Here is a 27,990-nt window from a genome sequence, read left to right on the forward strand (position 1 = left end):
ATCACAAGACGCATCGCATGCACACTGTCTGAATGGCAATGCCCATCAACTTTGGGGTCCCCCAGCCCCCTCAAATATTCTATTGGGGGGTGGGGGCGAAGGGACCTTGGCCCCTAGGAGATTGTTCCTACGCACACAACCTGACCCTGACACACACACACAAAAACACATACATACAGGAACCACATCTCAGAGAAACAACAGCTCCCGAACCTTAACCCAAATTGGAGCGGTGGCTTACGAAACAAAACAAGCTGGGCCCCTCCGTGAGTTTGGCTGCAGCTAAAGTGACCTCCCTCTGTATCTAACACAGAATGCAGGACAGATCTGAAACACTGTGCGCATCAGCGCAGGCGGGAAAGTAGGTCAGGATGCGAGGATTAGGAAGTCAAGGGAGCACAGGAAAAAGGAAGGATGGGAGAGAGTGGGATTTGGGCAAGAAAGCGAAACAGTTTTCCTGGCGATGGCCCTCACTTGTGGCCCACTTTTCTCATCCCAAAATCCCTTGTTTTGCCAGCAACACATAACAGAGGGTGTGCGACCATTAGCTGTGTCCCTCGAAGAAACAGTGATGTCGTCCTAATTTATCTATGCCATGGCAAATATCGGTATTGGGAAGATCCCTTTCTCCCCCAAAGAATTCTTTCCCCGTGGACCGTGTTTCCCAAACTTGGGCCTCCAGCTGTTTTTGGACTACAACTCCCATCATCCCTAGCTAGCAAGTCCAGTGCTCAGGGATGATGGGAATTGTAGTCCGAAAACAGCTGGAGACCCAAGTTTGGGAAACACTGGCGGAGTGGGGAGGGCATGGGAGGCCCCCCAGAAGTGTGTTGGACTCTAGCTCCCATCATCCCTGACCCACTGGCTTTGCTAGCTGGGGCTGATGGGAGCTGGAGTCTAACATACCTCTGGAATCATAGAATTGCAAAGTTGAGCTGTAAAATAATTTTGCTGCGCGTACCAGCTGTGGACATGCCATGCACTGAAATCTCACTGAAAGCACATGTCCTCCCCCGCCCCCTCTAAGAATCCTGGGAACTGTTAGTCTACCTCTCACAGAGCTACATTTCCCAGCACTCTTCACGAACTACAGTTCCCAGAATTCTTTGGGAGTGGGTGGTGGTGGAATGTGCTTTTAATGTATGGTGCATACACGCCTCAGGACTATAGAGACAGGGATATCAGCTTTCTTTACAGGATTGCTGCAGAGATTACAGCAAAATAATGCACTCGAAGCTGTTGGAAAGCTCAAGAGGCTGCTACAGAAACATAAAACGTTATAATTATTATAATCGCCGCTCGCACGATCAGAGGCCTACTGGAGATTTGAAAGAAACGTGCATTTATTTGGGTGGCGGATGACAGCAAAGTTATGCTCTGGGTGCATAACTGGGTGCAAACTGAGAGGCAGTTTGATTTGACTGGGGTCTTTCTGTGTTATTTTGTGGGGCGATTCAATTTCTGCACCGCCCTTCCTCTCCAAGGAAGTCCAGGGTGGCAGACAACAACACCCATTAAATAATTTTGAAAATAGGTTTTTTTAAAAAATCGATTAAAGCCATTTAAGAAGATCTGCAAGCATTGAAAAGCAACGAAATATACAGCTAATCATTCCCAGGTTGCAGGTGGACCAGCAGACTCTTTTGTGAGAAGGGCAGAAGAGCAAAATATAGCTTGGGATGGCGCGGGGGGGGGGGGAGCTGCTGAAGTGAAAGGCTACAAGTGACCCCCAACCCAAAAAATAAATAAATCTGGGCTGCGTGTAAGCCCAAAACCAGAGTCTGAAAGCTCAACCCCCCGCCCCCCTCTTCCAGGAGACTAAAGGGAGCCAGGAGCATCCTGCCCCCCACATTTATGACACCTCACCCGCTTCCAACCTTGCGGGCAGCTATGGAGGGAGGGAAAGGGTGGTTGTGGGGGTGTGTGTGCCAAAGTCCTAAAATCAGTTCACCCCTCTGAGTCTACCTCTTGCGTCTTGTCTCTCTTCCTTAACTTGGGGGGGAGGGGGGGTATTGAATTGCAAAGCCATGCCCCCAGGGAGGGGTGTGTTTTTAAAAAGGGGGTGTCTTTCCCCCCCTTTTTTTGCCACGCAATCCATTTCTGCGAGGAGGCGAGGCATCTGCCTGTGTGTGGCTGACAGCTCGCAGACAACCCCTCCCCTCCTACCCCTCCTCCATCCAGATCTGGGGGTGGGAAGGAAGGAGGGAGAGAAGGGGGGCTCCGCTCATGCCACCGCATCTTGGCAGCAGGCGCACAGCTGCTCCCGGAGCGCTGGATGGCAGCCTTGCTGTAGGCGACTGGGCAGCTGCCTTGGCACAGCGCAGAAGGCAGAGAAGCCGGCCAGCCACCACGTTTGGAGGGACTTTTTGCCTCTCTCCTCCTCCTCCTCCTCTTCATGCCACGGGTCCTTCTTCTTCGTGGCAAGCCTTGGGAAAGCTGTCGATTGCCACAAATTGGAGGGTGCCCCCCGCCCAAACCTAACCCTTAGCGCCGAGGGTGGCAAGGGCATCGTGCCAAGCTCACCGCGGGAGTTCTTGAGAGGACCCTGACATTTTTGGGAGGGTCTGCGTGTTCTGGCTGGCACCCAAGCCGAGCAACTTTCTCCCTGGCTGGGCATCATCGTGGCTGGGCCGGGCAGAGATGGGCACCCTTTTCCAGAGGATGCAGCCCGTGGAGGTCTGGAGCGTGGCAAACAGGTGCTTGCCACGGGGACGCTGGCAGTGAGCACGGTAAGGGTCTATTCCTCTCTCTCTCTTTCTCTCTCATCTGGACTTTGCCAGCCTGGACTGCCCGGGTGGTGCCGACCGCATGGGCTGACCTCCCTGACTGCAAGTCTTCATCGGATCGTAGAAGAGGAAGGGATCCCAAGGGCCATCTAGTCCAACCCCCCTAAGGACAAGCCCAAAGCCAATCCTCTTGCCCACTCTTATCCATCCCAAAATTGGAGTGCCCCATTGGCCCTGCCGCCCCCCCAAACAAACTTGGGTCTCCCTGCCCTCCTCGCTGCTCTCAATTCTAAATCTGCCACATGGAAGTTGAAGAGAGATTCTCTCTGACTCTCGACAGCCGAGCCGGCGAGATAGTGGAATTAGTGAGATGAAGCTTGGCGGCGAAGCGAGGGGGTTTGGGTGAAGCCGGAGTCACTCCGGACCAAGGCAGGGCTTCTTATGGTGAGACTTGGGTACCCAAGAGGACGAGCATCCTAGGGCGATGGGCAGGGAGGCGGCTCCCGCTCCACTTTAGACGGCACAACCCCACAACCCCCAGAGAGGTCACTGAGCCCCCTAACCCTAGCCTCTGTCTGATTGCTGTGGGTGGGGGGGTCGGGCCAGGAGCATCTTGGGAGCCGAGCGCATCTTTGGAGTCTCGGGGAAGCGTGCAAAGGATCTGTCAAACAGAGTTGGCCAGAGGGTGGGTTTCTTTTGTGTGTGTTTTAAACGGTTGCCAGCCTCTGGTGGCAAGAGGGTGCCCCCTTTCCCGGCTCCCAGCTTGGGGACAAGGGGGATGCATCATCTCCGAGTCCCTTCTTTATACAGCAGGTGTGTGGGCTGGAGAAGCGCTCTCTCTCTCAGACACACACAGAGAGTTTCTTTCGTGTGGGAGCTCTGAGCAGGCAGCAAGAAGGAGATCGATAGAGACCGTCAATGTGCTAGGAAAGACTGCTAGAGATGTAGCTCCTTTGGGGGTGGGAAACCCATCGCTGCTGCTCCTCCTGTGTCTGTGGCTCTCTGGAAAGAGGGGTCGGCCCCCCCCCCAGGCTACCTCCCCAGATCTTCTTTGGATTCTTGAGAGAAAGGGCCCAGGGAACAAAACAAGGTGCAAGGATATTGATCAATATGGAGAGAGAAGTGGGAGCCCCGAGGAGGAGCAGATCTAATCTAGTATTTTGCCTCCCAAAGCAGCTAGCTGGTGCCTCTCTGAAGCTCACAAGGCCCAAAGACCCAGCCCTTCCTCGCTTGTTCCCCGCCACCTGGCATTTAGAGGTATACTGCCCTTGTACACTGAGGTTTCTCTAAGCTATCATGCTTTATATAATTACAGCTGCAGATCAATTGTTGTGTTCTGAATGCATTGCATGGTTTACTTCTTTTTTTGTCCGTTTCGGGGAAACAGCACACCAAAATAAGCTTGCTTTTCTCATGCGAGGGTTGAGGAACTCAGTCTCGGTACCGCTTCCCTCGCCCCCAATGTGCACTCGGTTTCCCTTTCGCACGTAACGCTATCCCCACGTGGCAAGCATCAAAAGTGTCCTCGGGCTGAGTCACAAACGGATGTCTTTGATTACCCCCAAGTTGATCTGATGCAAAGTAAGCTTGGTCCACTCTCCTGTGACTTATAGCTTAATGTGTTAGGGGAAACTATCATGCCGCGTTAGAACCCGGGAATAACAAACGAACGGATTTCTCGCCCCCGTGCGTGTGAAAATGGACTTTCTCGTGGGGTCCCCATTATGTAATGTGCGGTTGTGACGAAAAGAAGTGCATTATCTAAGCACACTCCTTTCAGATCCAGGGTCGATTATGACTCCCTGCTGCCGGCTAGGAGTGTGTCCAGAATGCAGCAAACCTGGGTTGGTTTCAGCACAATGTGTGAAACGGCCCTACAGTTCCATCAATTTTTATTTTTATTTTTTGGGGGGGAGGCCTGATCTCTGGCGAGTGCCAAAATGGAACGCCCAGTTTATATGCTAATTCTGGAGCTCTGCCCGGTTAATTAAAACGCTTGTTTTATTTGCTTCCCCCTCCCCAGCAACAGGCAGCGAAAGAGAAAAAGAGAAAGAGATGCTTTGGCTGGGAAGGAATAATAGAATCCTGCTGGCTTTTATGACGTCGCTGATTTTCCCATTGTATATTTTGCTCTATTTTAACATTTGCAACCGCAGCCCTGATAATTGCGTCTCGAAGGGTGGTATGGAAATCCGAAAAACACATTAAGTGGCCAGTGATTCCTTCGGGCAAGCGCGGGACGCCATGAGCGAACCCAGAAATTCGGCATTTGCATTTAATCCCCCCGGGGGAGCGGAAATGGGTCTTTATGACTCATGAATCCCCTACCCCAAATCCTTCACTCCTTGGCACACACGGCTGAAGATGGATTATGGGAAGTCTATGGTGGGTTGGACACTGCCACCCAAACCAAACGAACTCAATCCAGCCCATCACCCGGGTATCACGGCACAACAGGTACTCAGGAAGGCTAGTTTTACCCTCCTCCCAACAGCCCCAAAGAATCCATATCTAGTAGGACACTCTCCCGTCAGGTTCTCCTTTAATCCATGCTCAAAACCTGCGCGCAGCAACAGCACAAGAAGAAACGTACGCATGGAATCAGACAGGGAGGGTTGAGCGCCTGTGTGTCTATTTTGCTTGCACATCTAATGAAGCATCGTTTTGGCTTCAGCTTTGGACCGGAGGGAATCTGTCCAATTAGGCCCCTCGCCACCCCCTGCGCATATTGCTGTCGATTTCAGACATATGTGCATGTCATCGAGGAGAGGAGGAGGAGGGGGCCGTTTCCATGAAACCAGGAATGCGTGTTTTTTTTTTATCGACCGATTAATATATTTCTCATTCAGCTGAAACACATGGTGAAAATCAGGCTTTGCAAATTCAGCAGCCCAGTCAGGATTTGAACCCATGGCTCCTCGCACTTGAAATGAGCGCTCCAGTCACTTGGCCACTTCCACCCTGGGGCAGATCCACCAGTTTTTGCTCTGTACATGAGGAATCCAGAAAGCCACAACCTCCTAGGCCTGTTGGCCATGCTGGCTGAGACTGATAGTCTGCAATAAATAGAATAATTGGCCAAAGTGTTTCATTTCTGAGATGACAGTGGCTGGTGTTAAATGCCAACACTTTTATAATAGTTGCCCTGTGAACCGAAGCCTTTTGCCAAAATTCTAAGGGATGTAGCAGCTATGTCTGATTATTCAGCAGCAATGGGAAGGCGCTCTGCACATGCTCAGATGCCACAGCTCAGTAGCAGAGCACGATTTCCATGCGCAATGTTCCAAATTCAATCCCTGGCACTTCCCTGGTTGGGCTGGGGGAGACCGATGGTCTAAATGTTTCATAGGCATCTTTGCTTGCTTCATGGCATCAAGGTTCGGTTTATACAACTTGGGTAGAAAACAGGTTCCGGGGCAAAATCCTGGTGAACCCTGATGCAGCCTAAGGCAGCAGTAGAAGATCTGTGGCCCTCCCGGCTCCCAGAAGACCTGGCCAGCATAGCCAATGGTCAGGAAGTGCTCAAGGCAGTGCAGTGCAATGGTTAGAGTGTTGGACTAGGACCTGGGAGGCCGGGGTCCAAATTCTGCCACATGGCCATGTAGCTCATGGGGTGATGTAGGGCCAATCACTGCCTCTCAGCCTCACCTACCTCACAGGGTTTGTTGTGGGGATTAAATGAGGGAAGAACCATGCACACCACTATTCCCTCAGCCTCTCCACTCTCCGTCCCACTGAGCTGCACTTTGGGGTGGGGGTCGTGTAACATCGCTAGCCTCTCTTATTGAGCAGCTTGATATAATGCAGGTTAATGACTTGGTGGAAGCTAGTGTTAGACCCAGCGGCTAAATGAAGCCTCTCTCTTCAGAGGCACTCTACCTGTGATTTACCAGATGGGGATAAACAAGAGGGCTGTAACTCTCATGACTGAATAAACCAGGGCTCTTTTGGGATGCCTTCTCTCACCGGCCCCAGCCTTAACCTCCAGACATTTTTGGATTCCTAACCCATCCAGCATGGCCAATGATCAGGGATGATGGGACTTGTAGTCCATCAATATCTGGAGGGTCAAAGGCCATCCAGTCTTGGTAAAAGCTATTATCCTCCCTTACACCGAGTCAAAGTCTTACTCCATCTAGGCCAACATTGCCAACTTAGGCTGGCAGCTGCTCTCCAGCAGAGACCTCCCCTTTCACATGGACCCTGCTCCCTGTTATTTAAGTGGAGGTATCAGGATCTGAACCTGCCAGGACTCTTCTGTCCCCAAAATCATGTGCTCTGTTGCTGAGCGAGGCTTTCACACCCTTGCTTCTGGGCTTCCTAGAAAAGCGTGTGGCTGCCCTCTGTTGGAAACAGAACACTGGGGCTCACTGGATGCTTAAGTGAAACCCAGCCGGGCTCTTCAGCCCTTCCTATGAGCGCGAATCTGCAAATCCTTAAGGCCTCAGAACTGTTGTTCAGTTACCCTGAGATCCTGACCCCACTGTGTGGCTCAGGAGAGTACAGCTTGCTTACCTCCCCGTGTGGGGTTAGGAGGAGGGGGAGCATTCTGCCAATTTTCTCCCCTGCCATCCAAGTTGAGCCGGGGGAGAAGATAAAAAGCTGTATCTCTTCTCCTCGCTTGCTCTGTGCCGCCCCTGCTTTGGGGAAGCGGCAGTGATTCATGGGCATTCGCTGGCACCGCCATCCAAGTACAGTCAGGACCAAGATCTCCAGGGACTCGCTTTTTTCCTCCTCCTCCTCCCCAAAATAATTTCCGTTGCTGTACGGTTCCCAAGAGAGCAAGGCTGTGCAGATGTGTGAAGGCACTCTGATTTAATTTAACCGGGAACTTGGGACGTTGGCAGGAGATTCAGACCAGGAACGAGGCCAGGGTTGGGAGTTCGATTCCAACTCCTAGGAGGAGAAGGGATGCTCAGTGGTTAGCGCAAGAGGGGCCTTTATGTGACAGAAGGCTTGGGTTCAAAGCCCAGTGAGTGGGAAGGGAAGATCAATTTAAGAGGCTGGCGAGGTGGCAGAGCGGCAAACTATTTTGCTTAAGAAGATTAATTTCCAGCGTTGCTTCTCCCCACCCCCCACCCCCCCAAAAAAAACATGGTCCCAAGTTATGGTCTGAAGGCAAATGAGGCTTCCACCTCCCTGATTGTGGATCTGGTTGGGATCCACTAAATGGGAGGTGAGCATTTTGGAGACTGCATTTATATTACGTATATTTTACGACCCACCTTTTTCTCCAAAATGCGCATGGTTCTCCCCCTCCTCATTCAATCCCCACAACAACCCTGTGAGGTAGGTTGAGCTGAGGGGCAGTGTGACTGGCCCAAAGGTCACCCCATGAGCTTCAGGGCTGAGTGGGGATTCGAACCCTGGTTTCTTGGGTTTCCCCCAATTTCTCCTTGGCCCTGTCTTCCATACAACTGAATGGAGAGAAGTCTGTGCAACTGATAATGGGAAACTCCGATCCTTGGCATAAGAATTTGAGATTAGGTAAGAACTTCATTACGTCTAATGCTATTTTCAAAGTGTTGGTGTTGGCCTTTAAAGCCCTAAATGGTCTCGGCCCAGTATACCTGAAGGAGTATCTCCACCCTCATCATTTAGCCCAGACACTGAGGTCCAGCGCCGAGGGCCTTCTGCTGGTTCCCTCCCTGCGAGAAGTGAGGTTACAGGGAACCAGGCAGAGGGCGTTCTCAGTAGTGGCACCCGCCCTGTGGAATGCCCTCCCATCAGATGTCAAGGAAGTAAAAAATTACAGTGGACGGTGTGGACCCTCAGGTTACGTTACCTTCAGGGAATGTAACTTTCGGGTTGCGAACGCAGCGAACCCGAAAGTGTATTCTTCCAGGTTTCGCCGCGCGTGCATACACAGAAGCGGCACCTCTACTTGCGGATTTTTCGGGGTATGTATGGAGCCCTGGGATGAATTACATTCATATCCAGAGGGTCCACTGTATCTGACTTTTAGAAGACACCTGAAGGCAGCCCTGTTTAGGGAAGTTACAGGTAGGTAGCCGTGTTGGTCTGCCATAGTCGAAACACAATAAAAAATTCCTTCCAGTAGCATCTTAGAGACCAACTAAGTTTGTCATTAGTATGAGATTTCGTGTGCATGCACACTTCTTCAGATACAGTGAAACAGAAGCCACCAGACCCTTATATATAGTGAGAGGGAGGGGAGGGGTATTATTCTGAAGGGTTGTGGGAATGGGTGATTGGCTGATAGGTGTGCTAAACCTGTGGACGACTGTTAACGACTGCAATTGGTCTTACAGGAAAAAGCAAGGGGTGAGATGGCTAAAAATAGCCTTATCATGTATAATGAGATAAGAATCCAATTCAGACCAGGTCTCTCCATGGTTTTAAGTTTGGTAATAAGTTGCAATTCGGCAACTTCTCTTTCCAGCCAATCACCCATTCCCACAACCCTTCTGAGTAATACCCCTCCCCTCCCTCTCACTATATATAAGGGTCTGGTGATTTCTGCTTCAGTGTATCTGAAGAAGTGTGCATGCACACGAAAGCTCATGTGCTTAGTTGGTCTCTAAGGTGCTACTGGAAGGATTTTTTTAATTCTGTTTAGGGAAGTTTTTAATGTTTGATCTTTTATTGCTATTACTATTATTATTATTATTATTATTATTATTATTATTATTATTATTATTCTGTTGGGAGCCACCCAGAATGGCTGGGGGAAATTATTATTTTCTCCACATAGAAAGTTTGTTGTCCGGCTCCATGCGGGTGAACAGGAGACTTCCCTTCTGTTCTCCTGCAGGAAGCAAAAAGTCAGGGGGCGCTATCTCAGTGAATGGAGCAGGTGCTAGTGGGAGCAATTCCCCCATATCAGACTCTGTTGCCCAAGAGTCTGGAGAGAGAGAGAGAGAGAGAGAGAGAGAGAGAGAGAGAGAGAGAGAGAGAGAGAGAGAGAGAGAGAGAGAGAAGGGGAGATTCCGTTCACCTGTTGAAGGATTTCCCAGTTAGGACGGAGGCCCAATAACACAACTGCCCTAGACAGCTGCCCTGTGCTGCCTGCTTAGTGGGTTAGGTGATGCTGAGAACCAGAACACAGGAGCACAGAGACCACCCATACCGCCTGCACTGGCCGGCAGCGGCTATTCAGCATTTGAGGCAGGAGCTTTGTCTAGCCCTGCTTGGAGATTGCAGGGATTGAACCCAGATCTTCTGGGTGCTCTGCCACTGAGCTGCAGTCCTCCTTCCGGCAGAAGTGACTCTTGCGAGTTCTGGGCTTTTAACACCCTGTTTTCAGTTTTAAAGAAGCCAAACAAACAAGCTCGACAGATCTTGGCAAGGCTGTGGCGCACTGCAGGTTCCCCACGTCAGAGCCGATGTTGCCAAACAGGGCCGAGATCTTTCGATGCCAACATGCGCTTGTTCGAGCACCGAGGGAAAGGTTTCGTTCCCTCTCTTCAGAAACACACACTCTCTCCTCCAAAGGCATTCCCTGGGTTGTGTGTCACGTGGGGATTGTTTCCAAGTCCTGCAGTCCCTTGCACAAGTGAGCCGACACCATCCTTTGTAGCAATCTTCTCTTGTAGAGGGTTCCTCGCCACCCCCGTTATTTTAATATTTTGTTGGAAGCTGCCCAGAGTGGCTGGGGCAACCCAGTCAGATGGGAAGCGTATAAATAATAAAATCATTATTAAATTACAGTGGTACCTCGGTTTCCGAACGTAATCCGTTCCAGAAGACCGTTCAAGTTCCAAAACGTTTGAAAACCAAGGCCTGCAATTTTAATAGAGAAAATTGAGAAAATGAACACATACACTCAGCAGAGGCTGTTGAACTTCTGAGGCGCGTTAGAAAACGGAAGCATTACTTCCGGGTTTGCGGCATTCAAAAACTGAAACGTTCGACCATGGAGACATTCGGAAACCGAGGTACCACTGTATTATTATTATTGTATGAAAAAGCAGGCAGGTCAAAGCAGACTGCAAAATAAACCCAAGCGCTGTGGCTCTAAAACTGAACCAATCCTAGCCTAGTCGCTACTCTTGGTTGTTCAGGTTTACACACAAAGAGTCAGCGAGGCTGGTCAGTTTCATAGAAAGTCTGACTTTGAACCCTGATGTTGAGAGAGCACAAGGATACTGGACCCCCAGGCTCCTTATTCGACAGCTGGGTCAGCTCAGTCTGCGAAGGCATAAGACTCTCCATCACGTTGGGCAAAAGATTCCTGCGTTGCAGAGGGGTTGGGCTGGATGACCCTGCAAACTGTGCCATCCCAGGATTCCTGTGGAATGAGAAAGATTTCCTCAGAAACCTCAGATGAGGGAGGAAACCGTTAACAGAATACAGTGGTACCTCTGGTTAAGAACTTAATTCGTTCCGGAGGTCCGTTCCTAACCTGAAACTGTTCTTAACCTGAAGCTAATGGGGCCTCCTGCTGCCAATTTCTGTTCTCATCCTGAAGCAAAGTTCTCAAGCTGAGGTACTATTTATGGGTTAGCGGAGTTTGTAACCTGAAGCGTTTGTAACCCGAGGTACCACTGTACAAGTCAAGGGACTTCGGATGCTGAGGGGGAGATAAATAAGGCAACAGGAGAGTTTGGAGGAACAGAAGGTAAAGTAATTTGTCAAGCTTCACAGTAGCCGTCATAACGGCTATAAACCATACAACTGAAGCAGATTTACTATTCAATAAATTTTGGTACGGTGCTTCATAAAACGCCATACGATTATGTATTCTGCTTCGGTTTTCTCGCTGCTCTGCAAGTCACTCTCTGTAAACTGTCCGTAATTCTGTCAGTAAGTTGGAATGAAGATATACAAAGGACCCGGCCTGGTCTCCTTAAATCCAGCCTCAGGGTCCTGGCTAGAAAAGGCTACGGTCCCATCAGCCCATTTTCCTTCTGACCTGACACAAATTATCGAGAGAAATTTGACCCATCGTTTGTGCAAGTCAAGTAAACCAAAGATGCCATTTAATAGAGCCAGGGCTGTGGAGAGCAGCTCAGTTTGATGCCCCACAAAACTTTGGTGCTGTGTGTTGGGGTATGTGAAGCAGCGTGCCAGCTTCTGAGTCACACACAGCTCTTTGTCAGGCAAGTGTGCATGGGAGAAGCCAAGCTCAGATGGGATCCAAAACATACAAAAACAAAACATGCGGAAACTCGTGTAGATAATGCCCTTTCCATGTGGACGACGTTTCTGCTTACCTGTAAATTTCCAGAATTGTGGTGCAGTGCCTAAGAGGCAGAGGTACCATTCAGGAAGCCCTCGGTTCGAAACTCGCCTCTGTCGTGTGCGTAGCAGGTGGTTTCAAGCCAGCCACTCTAACTCTCTCAGCCTCAGTCTGCAACATAGGGCATAATACTACTGGTCTACCTTGTAAGGATTCCAACTGGAATCCAATTCTTGTAAGGATTACAACTGAAACGGCTATGGAAATGTTTAACACTATTAAGACCAAGGCTCCCTCCAGACACGCAGTCATGATTATTTGTGCTGTTGACGGCATCAGGGCCTGTTCTACATGATCCCGCTTCCACGCAAAGCGGTTTTTTCGAGCGGGCACCTTACCTCGTTCCCAATCTTTTAAAAAGAGCGATTTGGAGTTCTGCATTACGCATCTGTGCTGTGCACAAACTGCCACGCGTGTTTGGCTGAGCAATCTGTTCCTGCTACGGAAATCCCATGTGCCTTCACAGTGCGTGGATTTCTGAGTTGGGGGGAGCCCTGACAGGAATTTTAAAAAGACAAACTCTTCCCATCCAGAGACTACAATTGCGTGGTGGGTGGCAATGTGCCACCTGAGAGTGCCAAACGCTGTTCTTTTTCTGGAACAGTCGACTGCTGTAGGGTTTGTGTAAAGGTTGCAGGTGGGGGTGGGGTGGGGGTAGAGGGGGTGGAGGGATGAAACACCAGCCGATTCTAATGAGCCATAATAAGCAGAGGGATATAACCTGCATACTTCCCAAGCCTCCTCCGATTTAGGCCAATGCTACTTACGAATAATCCCTCAAGACCATTTCAATATTCCCACTTTTCGCGGTCCAATTTTGCCTGCCGCTGTGTCTGCAGTCTTGAGGCTTAACTTAAACCGTTTAAAAACGGCATTCTTATTTATTGCATTCATCGGTTGCCTTATACAAAAGAAAGAGCCTCAAAGCAACTTGGCAAGACAAACTGCGGCGAATAAAAGCAATTAAAAAACAACAACAACAACAACAACAGGAAAATGTAAAGCTGCAAACAATACACAATACATAAATCCTCACGCAGCAACTTATCAATAAAGTGAATTGTTTCGTCGATAAAGCAGACTCCCAGTGCAATGTGGTAAAAAACACAGCATATGGATTGACATCTTCAAGGTACCGTATTTATCGTCGCAGCTCATAAGCAAGTTTTCAACAGACTTCCCCTCCCCCCTGCTCTCTGTCTTCCAAAGGTGTATTTCCAATGGCACCATCAGGGCAGAGCTCTGGGGGCAGAGGCCCAGGCCCCCACTCAACAGAATGACCAGAGGGTCCCTGAAACACTGTAGGGCTGGCTTCCCACATTTCAAAGTAAACAAAGGAAGACACATTGAAATGGTCTCCATTTCAGACCATTAAGTCCAGACACTGGGCTGCATCCAATGATCTGCGTGCTACCAGATGACAGAGTTTAAAGGGTGGGCGACAAAGGAACCCAACACAAAAGTTGTGCCAGCAGAAGTTTGATGCACAACAGCCAATTCTCAGTGTGCAACAGCTGGTTTTTGCTGTGCAATCAGTTGCACAACAATCTTGGGCAATGTACCTGTGCTTTTCCTTCGGCAAGAACTTTCTGCCCGCACAATTCATATACCGCTTAGTGACGTTGATTTAGCACCGCATTCGCCAACAGCTCTCTGTTGCCTAAGTCCATCGCTGCCTATTTCACCCAAACAGTAGATGAGGCAATATCGCTGTTTCTGAATTGCTGCCATCTCAGGCTGCTGGTGCGGGCTGACATGTGAGAACGTTGTACAAAAATAAAATATAATCTGCGCATTTAAGAATACCGATGGTGTCAGGAAAGCAAGACTAGGCTAACCTTCACTGCAACAGGCTAGGTTTTTTTATGTGCAGGGATTGAAAAAATAATCCTACGGAGCCCTCAAGTGAACCCCACCTACAATCCAAATGGCACATCCCAGAAATTTATGTGCTTCCTCAGCTTCCGTTTATGAGAGCCAAACCCCAGGCATAAATAAAAGGGACTATATGAAAGCAATCTAGAAAGTCTGGGGCATTCATGTTAAATTCCACTTTACACCGAGAAAGGATTTTTTTCTGCCTGCGCCAAACTTAGTGCTATCTCTACATCCTTTGACAAAATGTCCCTTTGTAGTATCCAGCAATTCCTTCAACAAGGCTTATTGTGAATCCGTTCCAAAAGATGCAGATAAAACTAGCAGGAACAGCCTGGCATCTCTAAAAGTCACCATCTCGCATCAGCCTGTATGTATGTTTCAGCCTGAGGGATATCAGATGCCAGTGAAGTGGAACTTTAAACAGATTTTCAGAACCAGCAACTTCTGCAAAGCACTGCATTGGCTGCCTCCGATATACAGTATTTATATACAGACAGATAGGTTTGGAAATATAGAGGTACAAATGGTCTGGCTCCAAGTCTCCTGACCCAACTAATTTAAAGTTACCAGACGTCCCTGTTTCCCGGGGGCAGTCCCCAGATTTACAAATCAGTCCCTATACAAAATCCATTATAAATAATAAATAATAATAATAATTTATTATTTATACCCCGCCCATCTGGCTGGGTTTCACCAGCCACTCTGGACAGCTTCCAACCGAATATTAAAAACAGTACAGCATCAAACACTAAAAACTTCCCTAAAAAGGGCCGCCTTCAGTTGTCTTCTAAAAGTAAAATAGTTGCTTATTGCCTTGACATCTGCTGGGAGGGTGTTCCACAGGGTGGGTGCCACTACCGAGAAGGCCCTCTATATGGTTCCCTGTAACCTCACTTCTCGCAATGAGGGAACTGCCAGAAGGCCCTCGGTGCTGGATCTCAGTATCTGGGCTGAATGGTGGGGGTGGAAATGCTCCTTCAGGTATACAGGACCGAGGCCATTTAGGGCTTGAAAGGTCAGCACCAACACTTTGAATTGTGCTCAGAAACATACTGGGAGTCAATGTAGGTCTTTCAAGACCGGTGTTATGTGGTCTCAGCAGCTACTCCCAGTCACCAGTCTAGCTGCTGCATTCTGGATTAATTGCAGTTTCTGTGTCAGCTTCAAAGGTAGCCCCACGTAGAGTGCATTGCAGTAGTCCAAGCAGGAGATAACCAGAGCATGCACCACTCTGGCGAGACAGTCCGCGGGCAGGTAGGGTCTCAGCCTGCGTACCAGATGGAGCTGGTAGACAGCTGCCCTGGACACAGAATTGACCTGCGCCTCCATGGACAGCTGTGAATCCAAAATGACTCCCAGGCTGCGCACCTGGTCCTTCAGGGGCACAGTTACCCCATTCAGGACCAGGGAGTCCCCCACACTCGCCCGCCCCCTGTCCCCCCAAAACAGTACTTCTGTCTTGTCAGGATTCAACCTCAATCTGTTAGCCGCCATCCATCCCCCAACCACCTCCAGGCACCATTGAAGTTGAAAAGTTCCCCGGATTAATTGAAAAAAAATCTGGTAACCTTAAACTAACTGGTTCACAAAGTGTGGGGTGGGGTGGGTTTTGTGTCAGGAAAGGAGTCATTCAGGAAAAACTAAAGCGCAAAATAAATAGCGAAAACAAACCTCAGCGTAACACTCAGGGTACCACTCAAAACAGAGCACATTCTGCTTCCGAAAAAAGTTCGCACCTAATTCCGGGTTTGCAGTGTTTGGGTTCCAAGTTGTTTTGAGTGCCAAAGCGTTTGAGAACCAAGGTACCACTGTAGTTGTTTTGGAATGGGTTGTCGATCTTGGCTTTATCTGTTATTAGTGTGCCTCTTAAGAGAGCTTTTTGGTGGAGCGATGTGTACATTTCCCCCCTATATTTATATTTATTTATAAGACATAAAAGGCGCTAAATGCTTTGCTGTTTTTTGTTTTGCAATCGCTCCCCCCAAGCTAACTGAAGCGAGAGTCTCGCTCGGCCTTAACTGACAGCAAGGAGAAGAGGCACCCAGCACCTTCCTCCTAGGAGTGCTATGGAGAACATCCATGAACTGCAGCACCCACTTCTGGCAAAGTCCCCTGGGAGAGCGACCCTCCGGGGCGGAATGCTAAGTCGGGTCGCTCCTCCCCAGGACCACTCCGGACTGCTGTCCCATCACGTGCCCCCCAGCCTCTCCTGGCTCCAGCCTGGACCCCACATCCTTCCCAGTCAGCTCCTGGATCCTAGCAGCCTACAGAGGACAGTCGAGCCCTTCCGCACCCCGGAACCGACCCTGTACCCCGAGCTGTGGAAATCGAGCAACCCCCAAGGCTGGAAGAAGAAAGATTATATCGAAACCGCCTTTGGAGACAGCAAGGAGGCTGGGGAACTGCCCAGGAAGGTGCCTCTGGAAAAGGACATCCACACCGTCTGCTACGAAGTGGGCGACACAGAGTCTCCGGACCTCGAGGTAAGGGCTGGGGCTCGAGGGGGGCTTGGCCGAGGGGCATACCGGTACCTCTTGCGGAAGGAGGAGTCAGACCCATTCTTGAACCGCCACTGCTGTCAGTAGCAAATGGCATGAACTGCACTGTGGCCAATCGGATGCCCCAATGGGAAGCCCAAGGACAAGATCTGAGTGGGTGGTGTCAGAAGGAGAGCTTAGGTCTTGGTAGCATTGGCTGGTGTCTATTGGGATGGGTGGGGCAAAAGGCAGGAGGACCAATGTCAGTTCACAAACCACAACCAAAGGTAGACAGAGCCAACTCAGTACGCTCCCAGTACGTTTCCGAGCACAATTCAAAGTGTTGGTACTGACCTTTAAAGCCCTAAACGGCCTCAGTCCTGTATACCTGAAGGAGCGTCTCCACCCCCACTGTTCTGCCCGGACACTGAGATCCAGCACCGAGGGCCTTCTGGCGGTTCCCTCATTGTGAGAAGTGAGGTTACAGGGAACCAGACAGAGGGCCTTCTCAGTAGTGGCACCCACCCTGTGGAATGCCCTCCCAGCAGATGTCAAGGCAATAAGCAACTATTTTTACTTTTAAAAGACAACTGAAGGTGGCCCTGTTTAGGGAAGTTTTTAATGTTTGATGCTGTATTGTTTTTAATATTCGGTTGGAAGCCGCCCAGAGTGGCTGGGGAAACCCAGCCAGATGGGTGGGTAATTAAAAATATATTTATTATTATTATTATCATCATCATCATCATCATCATCATCATCATTATTCCTTACTGAGTTCTGCAAGGGCGTCGCTGAGACAACCAAGTTCTGGACCCTCCAATCTCTCACAGTGCCAAAAAAAAAAAACTATATAAATACAGTAAAGAACCTATCTACATGATGCTACACCCTGCACAAACACTTTGCAATAGAACCAAAGATCATTTCTCCTCCCGTCTCTCTTTCCCCACAATGACAATAGTGTCTCATATTGAATGTATGAAAAAGACTATAGGAATTGAAAGTGGAGGTGCTATATGTACGGTACTTTCCCCCGTTTGTTTTCTCTCTCTCTCTCTCTCTCTCTCTCTCTCTCTCTCTCTCTCTCACACACACACACACACACACACACACACACACACACAATGTTGTTGTTTAGTCGTTTAGTCGTGTCCGACTCTTCGTGACCCCATGGACCATAGCACGCCAGGCACTCCTGTCTTGCACTGCCTCCCGCAGTTTGGTCAAACTTATGTTCGTGGCTTCGAGAACACTGTCCAACCATCTTGTCCTCTGTCGTCCCCTTCTCCTAGTGCCCTCAATCTTTCCCAACATCAGGCTCTTTTCCAAGGATTCTTCTCTTCTCATGAGGTGGCCAAAGTATTGGAGCCTCAGCTTCACGATCTGTCCTTCCAGGGAGCACTCAGGGCTGATTTCCTTAAGAATGGATAGGTTTGATCTTCTAGCAGTCCATGGGACTCTCAAGAGTCTCCTCCAGCACCATAATTCAAAAGCATCAATTCTTCGGCGATCAGCCTTCTTTATGGTCCAGCTCTCAATAAAAGCTCTCAATATGGTCCAGCACACAATAAAAAACTAATTTAAGGAGGAGGAAGTTGGCAAGTATCATCACCACCTGGATGGGTTATAAGGAAGAAGGTTGGACCAGAACAGAACTGGACTGTTGGTGGTGCTTACTATTAAAAAGTTTGCAAGGTGTTTTTTAGATAGGGGGAAGTTGAGAGAAGGCAAGGGGCATCCAGCTGAGGGGGTGGGTAGTTATTCAAAGCCACGATAACAGAAGCTGAGCTGCTTAGCATAGGAAACACCAAATCTACACCTTGGGCTGGCCCTCCCATTAGGTAGGGTGAGGCATTTGCACCGATTTCCGACGAGATCTTGCAAGATCTCGCCAAAATCACATGAGATCTTGCGGAGCGCGTGAGATCTCGCCGGAAATCGGGATGGCGGTGGCATGGCAGCACTTCCTGTTTTGCCTCAGAATTGGACAAGGCCACACATGGTTAATGAGCGAGCCAGGAATCTGTTAGAGGCAAAGGAGCTCCCTTCTAAAAATGGAAGTTTTATCCAAATGAGAACAAAACAGAATGTAAACGTTCATGAAACAGACAGACAGATGGGCAATAAGAGAAGCAAAAGAATAATTTCAGGAGCATATTGCCAAAACATTAAGGCTACATTCAAGCGACATTTAATTCTGTCTTCCTGATACTTCCTTACCTGTACAGTAGATTTTTGCATTACATGTTTGCATTACATATATGATGACCTTTGCTGTCACATTATGCTAAGCCTACTGGTGCGAACAAAATTTAGCCTGACATGGCAGTATATAGGTTAAAAGACCCAACAGGTACTGTATTGCAAATGGAATATTAGAAATTGGGACAGAAATGCTAGCACTGTTGTTGTTGTTTAGTCGTTTAGTCGTGTCCGACTCTTCATGGGCCCGAGCAAAACTATTTTTTAAAAAAATATTTAAAAATATTTAACAGCAAACCAGCTAGGAAGGGAAGTTGGACCATTAGACGACAAGAGAGGTAAAGGTGTGAAAGCAGGATAAGGAGATTATAGGAGAGCTGAATGAATTCGCTGCGTCTCGCTAGGGAAGATTTAGGTCAGATACCTGTGCCTGGACTGATTTTTTTCCTGAGTCTGAAGAACTGAGGAAAATAGCGGTGACAAGAAACGCCATTCTAGGCTTTAGCTGACAAGTTAAAAAATAAACAAATCAACAGGTGTGAATGGTATCCACCCAAGAGTTTGTGAAGAGCTGAAATGTGAAATTGCTGATCTCCGAAGGGGAATATTTGACTTGCCATTAAAATCAACCCCATTCCTTCAGTGTACCCTTTTACTCTCTCCTATATATGGGTCCTAGGATGCGGGTGGCGCTGTGGTCTAAACCACAGAGCCTAGGGCTTGCCGATTGGAAGGTTGGCGGTTCGAATCCTCGCAACGGGGTGAGCTCCCATTGTTTGGTCCCAGCTCCTGCCCACCTAGCAGTTTGAAAGCACGTCAAAGTGCAAATAGATAAATAGGTGCCGCTCCGGCGGGAAGGTAAACAGCGTTTCCGTGCGCTGCTCTGGTTCGCCAGAAGCGGCTTAGTCATGCTGGCCACATGACCCGGAAGCTGTACACTGGCTCCCTTGGCCAGTAAAGCGAGATGAGCACCACAACCCGAGAGCATAGCTGCCAAGTACCCCATTTTCCCCGGGAAACCCCCGTATTTTCTTACCGTGTCCCGCAGGTGTCCCGAATAGCAAAATACCCCGTATTCCCTCAGATTACGGAGCTCCTGCCGGTGGCCATGTTCTTCTGGTGCCGCGCCGGAACCGGAAGTCGCTTCTATGCACTTCCGGACATGCGCAGAAGCGACTTCCGGTGCTGCTGTGCCCATTTCCAAAATGTCTGCAGCGCCAGAAGTCACTTCTACGCATGTCCGGAAGTGCGTAGAAGCGACTTCCGATGCCGCGGACATTTTGGAAATGGGCACAGCAGCATTGGAAGTCACTTCTACGTATGTCCGGAAGTGCGTAGAAGTGACTTCCGATGCCGCAGCGCTGCTGATCCCGGATCTTTCAATCCGGAACTTGGCACCTATGCCCCAGAGTCGTTCGTGACTGGACCTAATGGTCAGAGGTCCCTTTACCTTTATATATGGGTCCTATTGCATTTCATATAATGAGAGGGAGAAAAAAACAACAACCTCTGTCCATTCTCTGCACACCAAGCATGATTTTAGTAGACACTCCTCATCCACAAGCAGAGAGCCAGAACAAGATGTTATGAGCAGGCGTGGAACAAATGCATCCATTTGGATCAGCAACTGGTTAACATGAAGCAAAGAGTAGGAATAAATGGACAGTTGCCCCAATGGAGGGGTGTAGAATACCTCCAGATTGGTGTTGGGACTTTTTCATAAACCACCTAGAGCTAGGAGTGAGCAGCGAGGTGGCCGTTTTTGCTGATGGCAAGAAAATAGTTCCGAGTCATTAAAATGAAAGGGATTGCAGACGGCCAGAGAAAGGATCTCTCCAAACTGAGCAAACCGGCAGTAAAATGGCAAACGCGACTCGGCGAGTCAAACAAGTTGGATTCCTTCTTTGTTGGCAGGCAATGATAGGCAGTTACTTCGAGCGGCATTAAAGCATCGAGAAGTTTAAAAGTTTAAAAGGAATTAAAAACCTATAAAGACCAAAACAACAACAAAACAACAAAACGCACACACACAAAAGGCACCAGACTTGCAGGTGCTGATCCTGCGGCTGCAAGCGCAATTCAGTGTACAGTAAAGTGTTAAAGTGCCTTATGAGGAACGGCTTAGGGAGCTGGGTATGTTTAGCCTGGAGAAGAGAAGGTTAAGGGGTGATATGATAGCCATGTTCAAATATATGAAAGGATGTCATATGGAGGAGGGAGAAAGGTTGTTTTCTGCTGCTCCAGAGAAGCGGACATGGAGCAATGGATTCAAACTACAAGAAAGAAGATTCCACCTAAACATTAGAAAGAACTTCCTGACAGTAAGAGCTGTTTGGCAGTGGAATTTGCTACCAAGGAGTGTGGTGGAGTCTCCTTCTTTGGAGGTCTTTAAGCAGAGGCTTGACAGGCATATGTCAAGAATGCTTTGATGGTGTTTCCTGCTCGGCAGGGGGTTGGACTGGATGGCCCTTGTGGTCTCTTCCAACTCTATGATTCTATGATTCTATGTGTTGCACATATATATATTGGGGCTATCTATCTATCTATCTATCTATCTATCTATCTATCTATCTATCTAATCTTAATTTCACATATATGCTCATGGGGTCTGAACTAGCGGTGCCTGACCTTGGGGTTGTGGCGGATAAGATAGATAGATAAGATAAATACTTTATTGTCATTGTACATAGTACAATGAAATTGGGTGCCATCCCATAAAAACAAAACAAAAACATAATTACAGACACACACACATACACACCCATCACAACCCCCAAGATCATATTATTTAGTTACAACATTTAAGGTGGTTATAGCTCTTGGATAGAAACTGTTTTTTAATCTATTCGTTCTTGATTTAATTGTTCTGTATCTCTTGCCCGAAGGCAACGGTGCAAAAAGACTATATCCAGGATGAGATGAATCCTGTAAAATATCCTGTATTTGCTTTTTTAAGGCAACGGGATCTGTATAGTTCTTCCAGAGATGGCTTGTTGAAGATGTCGGCCCCAGTGTTCAGCAGCTGTGAAAGAGGTTAATACCACACTAGGGATCATTAGGAAAGGAATTGAAAACAAAACTGCTGAAACCGCGATGCCATTGAAAAGATCTGTGGTGCGGCTGCATTTGGAATACTGTGTCGCCTGACCTCGGAAAGGGTATTGCAGAGTTGGGAAAGGTTCAGAAAAGGGCAATCAAAATGATCAAGGGGAGGGAGCGAGTCCTCTAGGAGGAAAGTTTGCAGCACTCGGGACTTTTTAGCGTAGAGAAAAAGTGAGCTAAGGGGACAGGATGGGAGTTTATAAGATGATGGAGAAAGCTGATGGAGAAAAGCCTTTTCTTCCTCTCTCATAACACCAGAATTTGTGGACATCCAATGAAACTGAAATAGTGTAGTAGTAGTAGTAGTAGTAGTAGTAGTAGTAGTAGTAGTAGTAGTAATATATTATTTATACCCTGCCCATCTGGCTGGGTTTCCCCAGCCACTCTGGGCAGCTCCCAAAAGAATATTAAAAACATGATAAAACATCAAACATTAAAAACTTTCCTAAACAGGGCTGCCTTCAGATGTCTTCTAAGAGTCAGATCGTTATTTCCTTGACATCTGACGGGAGGGTGTTCCACAGGGCGGGCACCACTACTGAGAAAGCCCTCTGCCTGGTTCCCTGTAACCCCATTTCTCGCAGGGAGGGAACTGCCAGAAGGCCCTTGGCGCTGGACCTCAGTGTCCAGGCTGGAGGATGGGGGTGGAGACGCTCCTTCAGGTATACTGGTCCGAGGCCGTTTAGGGCTTTACCAGCTCCAACACTTTGAATTGTGCTCGGATGGACAAAACAAAGCACACCCTTACAGAGCACATAGTTAAACTATGGAACTCCCTCCCACTAGAGGCAGAGGTGGCCACCAAGTTGGGACGGCTCCGAAAGAGGAGCAGACAAAACTCATGGAGGATCATCAACATCTACGAACCACACTGACTGTGCTTGGCCTCAACAGTTGGAATCAGCACTGCTTCTGACTACCCGTTGCTGGTAGGAGGGGAGCGTGCAGTTGCTCACAGGCTTCCCAGAAGAGGCGTCTGGTTGGCCTCTCTTTGGGAACAGGATGCTGGACTGGATGGGCCATTGACCGGATCCAGCAGGGCTCTTTCTCCTATTATTGGCGCTCTTTCACCAGACATCAGAAGGAACGATGCCAACGCTTGCTCTCCACTTCCCTCCCTAGAATGACTCCTCAAGCGACAGCGATACTGAGAGCGAGAGCAGCTTCTCCATGCTGCTGCCGCAAGATTACCTGGGCCTGGCGGTCTTCTCCATGCTGTGCTGCTTTTGGCCACTGGGCATCGCTGCTTTCTACCTGTCCCAAAAGGTGGGTGTCGCTGAGCAGGGAAAAGCTCACAAAGAGGGCAGGTTTAGGATAGATCCTATACTGGAGTGGATGAAGTAAATAAAGTTTATATACAGTGGTGCCTCGCAAGACGAATTTATTGATTTTTTTTTTTGCCCATAGGAACGCATTAATTGAATTTCAATGCATTCCTATGGGAAACCGCGATTCGCTAGACAAATTTTTCACAAAATGAATTCGTCTTGCGAGGCAACCTCCGATCGCAAAACCCATTCGTCTAGCGAAAAATTCGTCTTACAGGGCATTCGTCTAGCGAGGCACCACTGTATAGCCGATAGACAAAAGCAGGCATCCCCAAACTGCGGCCCTCCAGATGTTTTGGCCTACAACTCCCATGATCCCTAACTAACAGGACCAGTGGTCAGGGATGACGGGAATTGTAGTCCAAAACATCTGGAGGGCCGAAGTTTGGGGGTGCCTGGACCAAAGAATCAGAAGTTCTTTAGCTTCTTAACTTCTCTCTTTTCTCTCCAATTATTTTTCTACTCCTTTTTCTTTATCCCTTCTTCTCTCTCTCTCTCTGCCTCTGGATTAATGTTTTAGTTCGGACAAAAGAAGACATCCAGCAACACTCTTTGCATTTTTCTTTGTAAACCCTAATAAAATCTTTTAGATGGAGAACAGGGCTGGTTGCAAGCAGCAGAAATAGACTTGCCACCAAACGCTTGGCTGGAGAGACGTCATTTGTCGAAGTTCGCTGAATTGTACAAGAGCAAGGAAGGGGTGTGTTGGGAATGTGAGATGGGATCCTTGCCGTGAGGAGCCCAGACACAGCAGTCAAGAGCCTGCAGATTTACGTCTGTGCATGCCATTGGGTGTATCATGTACACCAGGGCATGTTAGCTTACAATCGCAACAGTCCTTGCCAAGTTCTAGGCTCAGGAGCTTGAGCCCCCGCAGCTACCTTTCCTGACATTAAATCCGCTGCCTTTTCTCCCCAGACCAACAAGGCGTCCGCCAAGGGCGACTACCCGGGAGCGTGGACGGCCTCTCGCCAAACCTTCGCCTTGGCTGTCTTGTCCATCATCCTCGGCATCTGCACCTACATCGGGGCGGTGGTGGCTCTCATCGCTTACCTTTCCAACAAGGCACCTACCTAGGTCTTCCTGCCCCACCAAAGCCACGCCCCCCGCCCCCAGTTGGGAGTTGGAAAGGCATGTGCTGACACGATGGGGGCGAGCACAGGTTTCCTGACGTTGATTTCGTGAACCAACCAACCAACCAACCCCAGCAAAGGTGTGTGCGGAAGAACTCCACCCCTTCAACTCTCAACTCGGCAAGCCCTTGGAGGAAAGAGGATATACGGTTGCAAGAAGCAGGAAACCCAGGCTGGAAAACGGGGTCTCCGCAATGGGCCCCTCCTGGCATCAAGAGGGATGGATGGGCGGCAACTATCAAAGCTACATTCCCGCCAGTTTGGGGAGAAACCAGCCCCATCGCGGGAAAAGAAAAGACAGGCCCATTCACCCAGACTGGGACAGAATTTGGGGAGGGGATTTGAGCTTCTGCTACCTATGGCTACCTATGGACAATGGGGCACCTCTCTCTCATACCCATACCCATGCCCACCCAGGCTTCCCTTAGCTGGCTGTGTCTCTTGGTCACATCTCCTTTTCTACAGAGGCCCTGGCCTCCACACCCAAAGGTCATGCTTCCCCCCCCTTACCCCGCCCTCAATAAACTGCCATGGCACCTATACCTCGTGAGGCACCCGTACGACTCCTGCGCCGTCTGTGATGCGGCAATGCCAATCCGTCTTGCCCGCGAAAGGAGCCGTGAGTTGCCATAAGGCAGTGGCCTGTGTGGGTCAAGTCAGACTGACCAGAAAGTGGGGGGGAGGGGAGAATTTAAGTGGCCTGCTAAGGTCCTCCCCCACCCTCCAAGTCCTGCACCGCAGGCGTGGAGAAGCCTTGCCATCCCGAGGGCCGTATTCCCTCCTGAGTAGCCTTCTGAAGGCCGCATTCCAGCAGGGGAGGGGTCAAAAGCAAAAGTGGGCAGGGCAACACATAACTTCTACCGTTTGTACAATAGACTTTCTACACACACACACACACACACACACACACACTATACAGGCAATTAAGCTTCATTATTGAAGTGCAAGGACACATTCCAGCCAGGCAAATGATCTCAAGGAACGGAGCAGTGCCTAGGAGGGGCGTACCTTGGGGAAGAGTTGTTGGGGGCCAGACAAGAGAGGGCCGGAGGGCCTCATTGTCACCCCAGGGTTGTGGAGATTCCCCACAACCAACAGTGACTCTTGGTTCCCAGCCCTGAGGGACCGCCTGCTTTTGCAGATGGGCTCCAGCTGTTTTGCTACGAAACACGGTGTCAGAAGTGGAGCGTCAGAAGCAACTTCTGCCACAGGGGCAAGGAGCCCTAGACTATAGGCCGGTGAGCCGGTCATCCCTCATTTACTTACACCGCAGGAGGGATAGGGAACCTGCAGCCCTCCCGGAGCTCTCGGACACCCAACTCCCATCATCCCTGACTGTTGGTCTTGCTGGTTGGGGCTAATGGGAGCTGCAGTCCAAGGCTCACAGATGTCCCCCTTCCCTGCACTACAATGTCCTGTTCTGGCCTCACTCAGGCCCTGTTCATACGTGCAAAAAAATAAATGAAAACCAAAAATCGCAGCAATCAGCCATGGTGGCAAAAGGAAACCTCCAGCTGCAGAGGCAGTCTACCTCTGCATATCAGGCAGATGAGAGGGCCTTCACGCTTTGCCTGCAGGGCTTCCTGGAGGGTGCCTCTGGCTGTCCACTGTTGGAAACAAGACACTGGGCTACAGGCCACCCAGCAAGGCTAGACTTTGGGTTCAGGTGGTAAAGTGCTCAAGGTCTGGGGGAGAAAGGAGATGAAAATATACACACCCCTCGACATGTCCTCAAATGCTAAAGCAGCCTTCTTTAATCTGGTGGCCTAAAGATGTTTTAGACCAGGCAGGTTGATGAAGGTCGAGATAGTCTGGGAAGAGCTTCAGCCTCTTCCTGTGAGCATAAGCTGGCCTGCAGAACAGTGTTGTTGTTGTTGTTGTTGTTGTTGTTGTTGTTGTGTCTCCCCTTTCCTGTCCTTTCTCTCCCGCCCCTCCATCCATTACGTTCCCTTCTTCTTCTTCTTCCCTTGTTCTCTCTCGCTGTCCCCCAAAGCGCCCATGAATTATTGAGTGTGCTTGGTGCTCCATCACATATTTATGTGCGGTCCCTGGCCTGCTTCTTTCTAAAGCATTAACCATCATCTCGAGCTCAGCTCAGGTGGAAAAAAAAAAGAATTGAAAAGAGCTCAGACGGTCTGGGGCCCGACTCTGGTGCATGTAGTTAAATGTCAGGAGCAGAGATTTCGTAGGGAGGAAGAGACTCAGCCAGCACAGCCAACTGTCAGGGGTGATGGGAATTGTGATCTTGCAACATCTAGAAGGCCACAAGCACACCATATTCATTGTTGGCATCCGTCTGTCTCAAGAGACAATGGAGTGCGCCTCCAGGGGTGAAGTCGAGTTGCTGCATTAGCAGCACTGGAATAACCTCCATGGGGTGCAAGCCTGGGCACTGTGTATGGAGGTCCTGGGCTGCCCAGACAACAACCCCACCCCCCGCCTCACCAATGTGGTCCAGAGAAAAGCCGAACAAGACGTTTGGCACCAGCTGGGCTGCAGGAGTTGCCGGAAGGAGGCGTACAAGGGGGGTGCATCATTATTTTTGGATCGGCTACAGGCCATTACGGTATTTACAGTCAGATGCAGAGAAGGCTGAGCTGCAAATGGCTCACCTTGTCCCCACAGATCTGTATCCGCAGCAATGGGGTAGCTGAGTTGTGGCTGGGACCCATTGGGACTGATAGGGCAGAAGGAAGGGAGCCCAGCAGTAGGGGGTGCCAGAGGACAATGAGCTGCAGAGCCAATTAATGCTCAGTTTGCCCTTCTACCGGTACCTGCTATGCTCTAATCCAGGGGTCAGCAAACTTTTTCAGCAGGGGGCCAGGTCCACTGTCCCTCAGACCTTGTGGGGTGCCGAACTATATTTTGGAAAAAATATATGAATGAATTCCTATGCCCCACAAATAACCCAGAGATGCATTTTAAATAAAAGGACACTACTCATGTAAAAACATGCTGATTCCTGGACCGTCCGCGGGCCAGATTTAGAAGGCGATTGGGCCGCATCCGGCCCCCGAACCTTAGTTTGGGGACCCCTGTATCAGAGGCAACACTGAGACTGAGGAGGAGGAGGAAGCTAACTAGTGTTGCCATATTTCAAAAAGTGAGAATCCGGACACAAAATTTCTTGAGCTTGCTTCTTCCCTTCTTGGCACAGAAGTAAAGCCTGCTTCCTAGAGAGGCGCCTGTTCCTTATCCTCGTCTGATATACTGCATCCGTACATGGAGGTTCCAATCAGCTATTCTGACCAGATTCCTGACGTCCAGGTGTGGCTATCGCCTCTTATGATGTCAAAAGGGAGTCTTTTCACTGTCAGGGGCATTGTGTCTCTGTTTGCCAGCTGCGTTTGCAGTGATCAGCATTCCCACAGGCATGTGGGGGGCTTCTGTGAAAACAGGATGCGGGATTCGACGGGCCTTTGGCCTGATCCAGCAGGGCTTTTCTTTGGGGTGCTTTGCAGAAAATTGAAGTGGGGTGGAGGGAGAGGCAAAACAACTCAACTGAGACAGAGGATGCTCAGCGGCAGCAGAATTATGATTGTGGAAGGGGCAGAAACTGGCTGGTAGGGGGAACGGAATGGAGTATGCTGAAGAAAGGTCAGCTAGCTAGCTGGCCGGCACAGTGAACAGGAACACTCCAAACGCTGCAACATTTTGATGCAAATCCCACTAGTTATGAGCATCCGCTATTGAATTTGCCTCTAAATGCTCTTAAGCCAGCACCCCATCATCTTTTTGCCAATGAATTTTCCTTACTGCCCCTTGGTCCATGCTCCCCAACTGCTCACTCCAGGGCTAGAAACATGATTGCTTTGATAAAAGGAAAACTAGGATTCTCTGAAAACAGCCAGGTGCTCGATTCTGGGCCTGTGTAACCAAGATTGCAGGAGGTAAAAATATACATTTACTGCTTGGATCCCCCACTGGACCCACAAATCACTC

General features: G+C 49.3%; 1 protein-coding gene across 1 annotated transcript; it reads left to right on the forward strand.

Annotated features, from left to right (window-relative positions):
• Window positions 1–2,104: 2,104 nt before the first annotated feature.
• TMEM91 (transmembrane protein 91) lies at window positions 2,105–26,988 on the forward strand. Its single transcript, XM_035121161.3, has 4 exons — window positions 2,105–2,729; window positions 15,793–16,289; window positions 22,710–22,853; window positions 23,834–26,988. The coding sequence occupies exons 2-4, from the start codon at window positions 15,873–15,875 to the stop codon at window positions 23,990–23,992; spliced, it is 720 nt and encodes a 239-aa protein (XP_034977052.1). The 5' UTR covers window positions 2,105–2,729; window positions 15,793–15,872; the 3' UTR covers window positions 23,993–26,988.
• Window positions 26,989–27,990: the final 1,002 nt, after the last annotated feature.

Source organism: Zootoca vivipara, chromosome 6 (assembly GCF_965207765.1).
Source record: "Zootoca vivipara chromosome 6, rZooViv2.hap1.1, whole genome shotgun sequence".
NCBI lineage: Eukaryota > Metazoa > Chordata > Lepidosauria > Squamata > Lacertidae > Zootoca > Zootoca vivipara.

Bases quoted from the DNA above. Each gene is read 5' to 3' on its own strand.
- TMEM91 (XM_035121161.3), top strand. From the start codon at position 15,873: ATGGAGAACATCCATGAACTGCAGCACCCACTTCTGGCAAAGTCCCCT. The intron at 16,290-22,709 runs GTAAGGGCTGGG...TTCCCTCCCTAG, and splicing joins CAGAGTCTCCGGACCTCGAG to AATGACTCCTCAAGCGACAG. The intron at 22,854-23,833 runs GTGGGTGTCGCT...TTTTCTCCCCAG, and splicing joins CTTTCTACCTGTCCCAAAAG to ACCAACAAGGCGTCCGCCAA.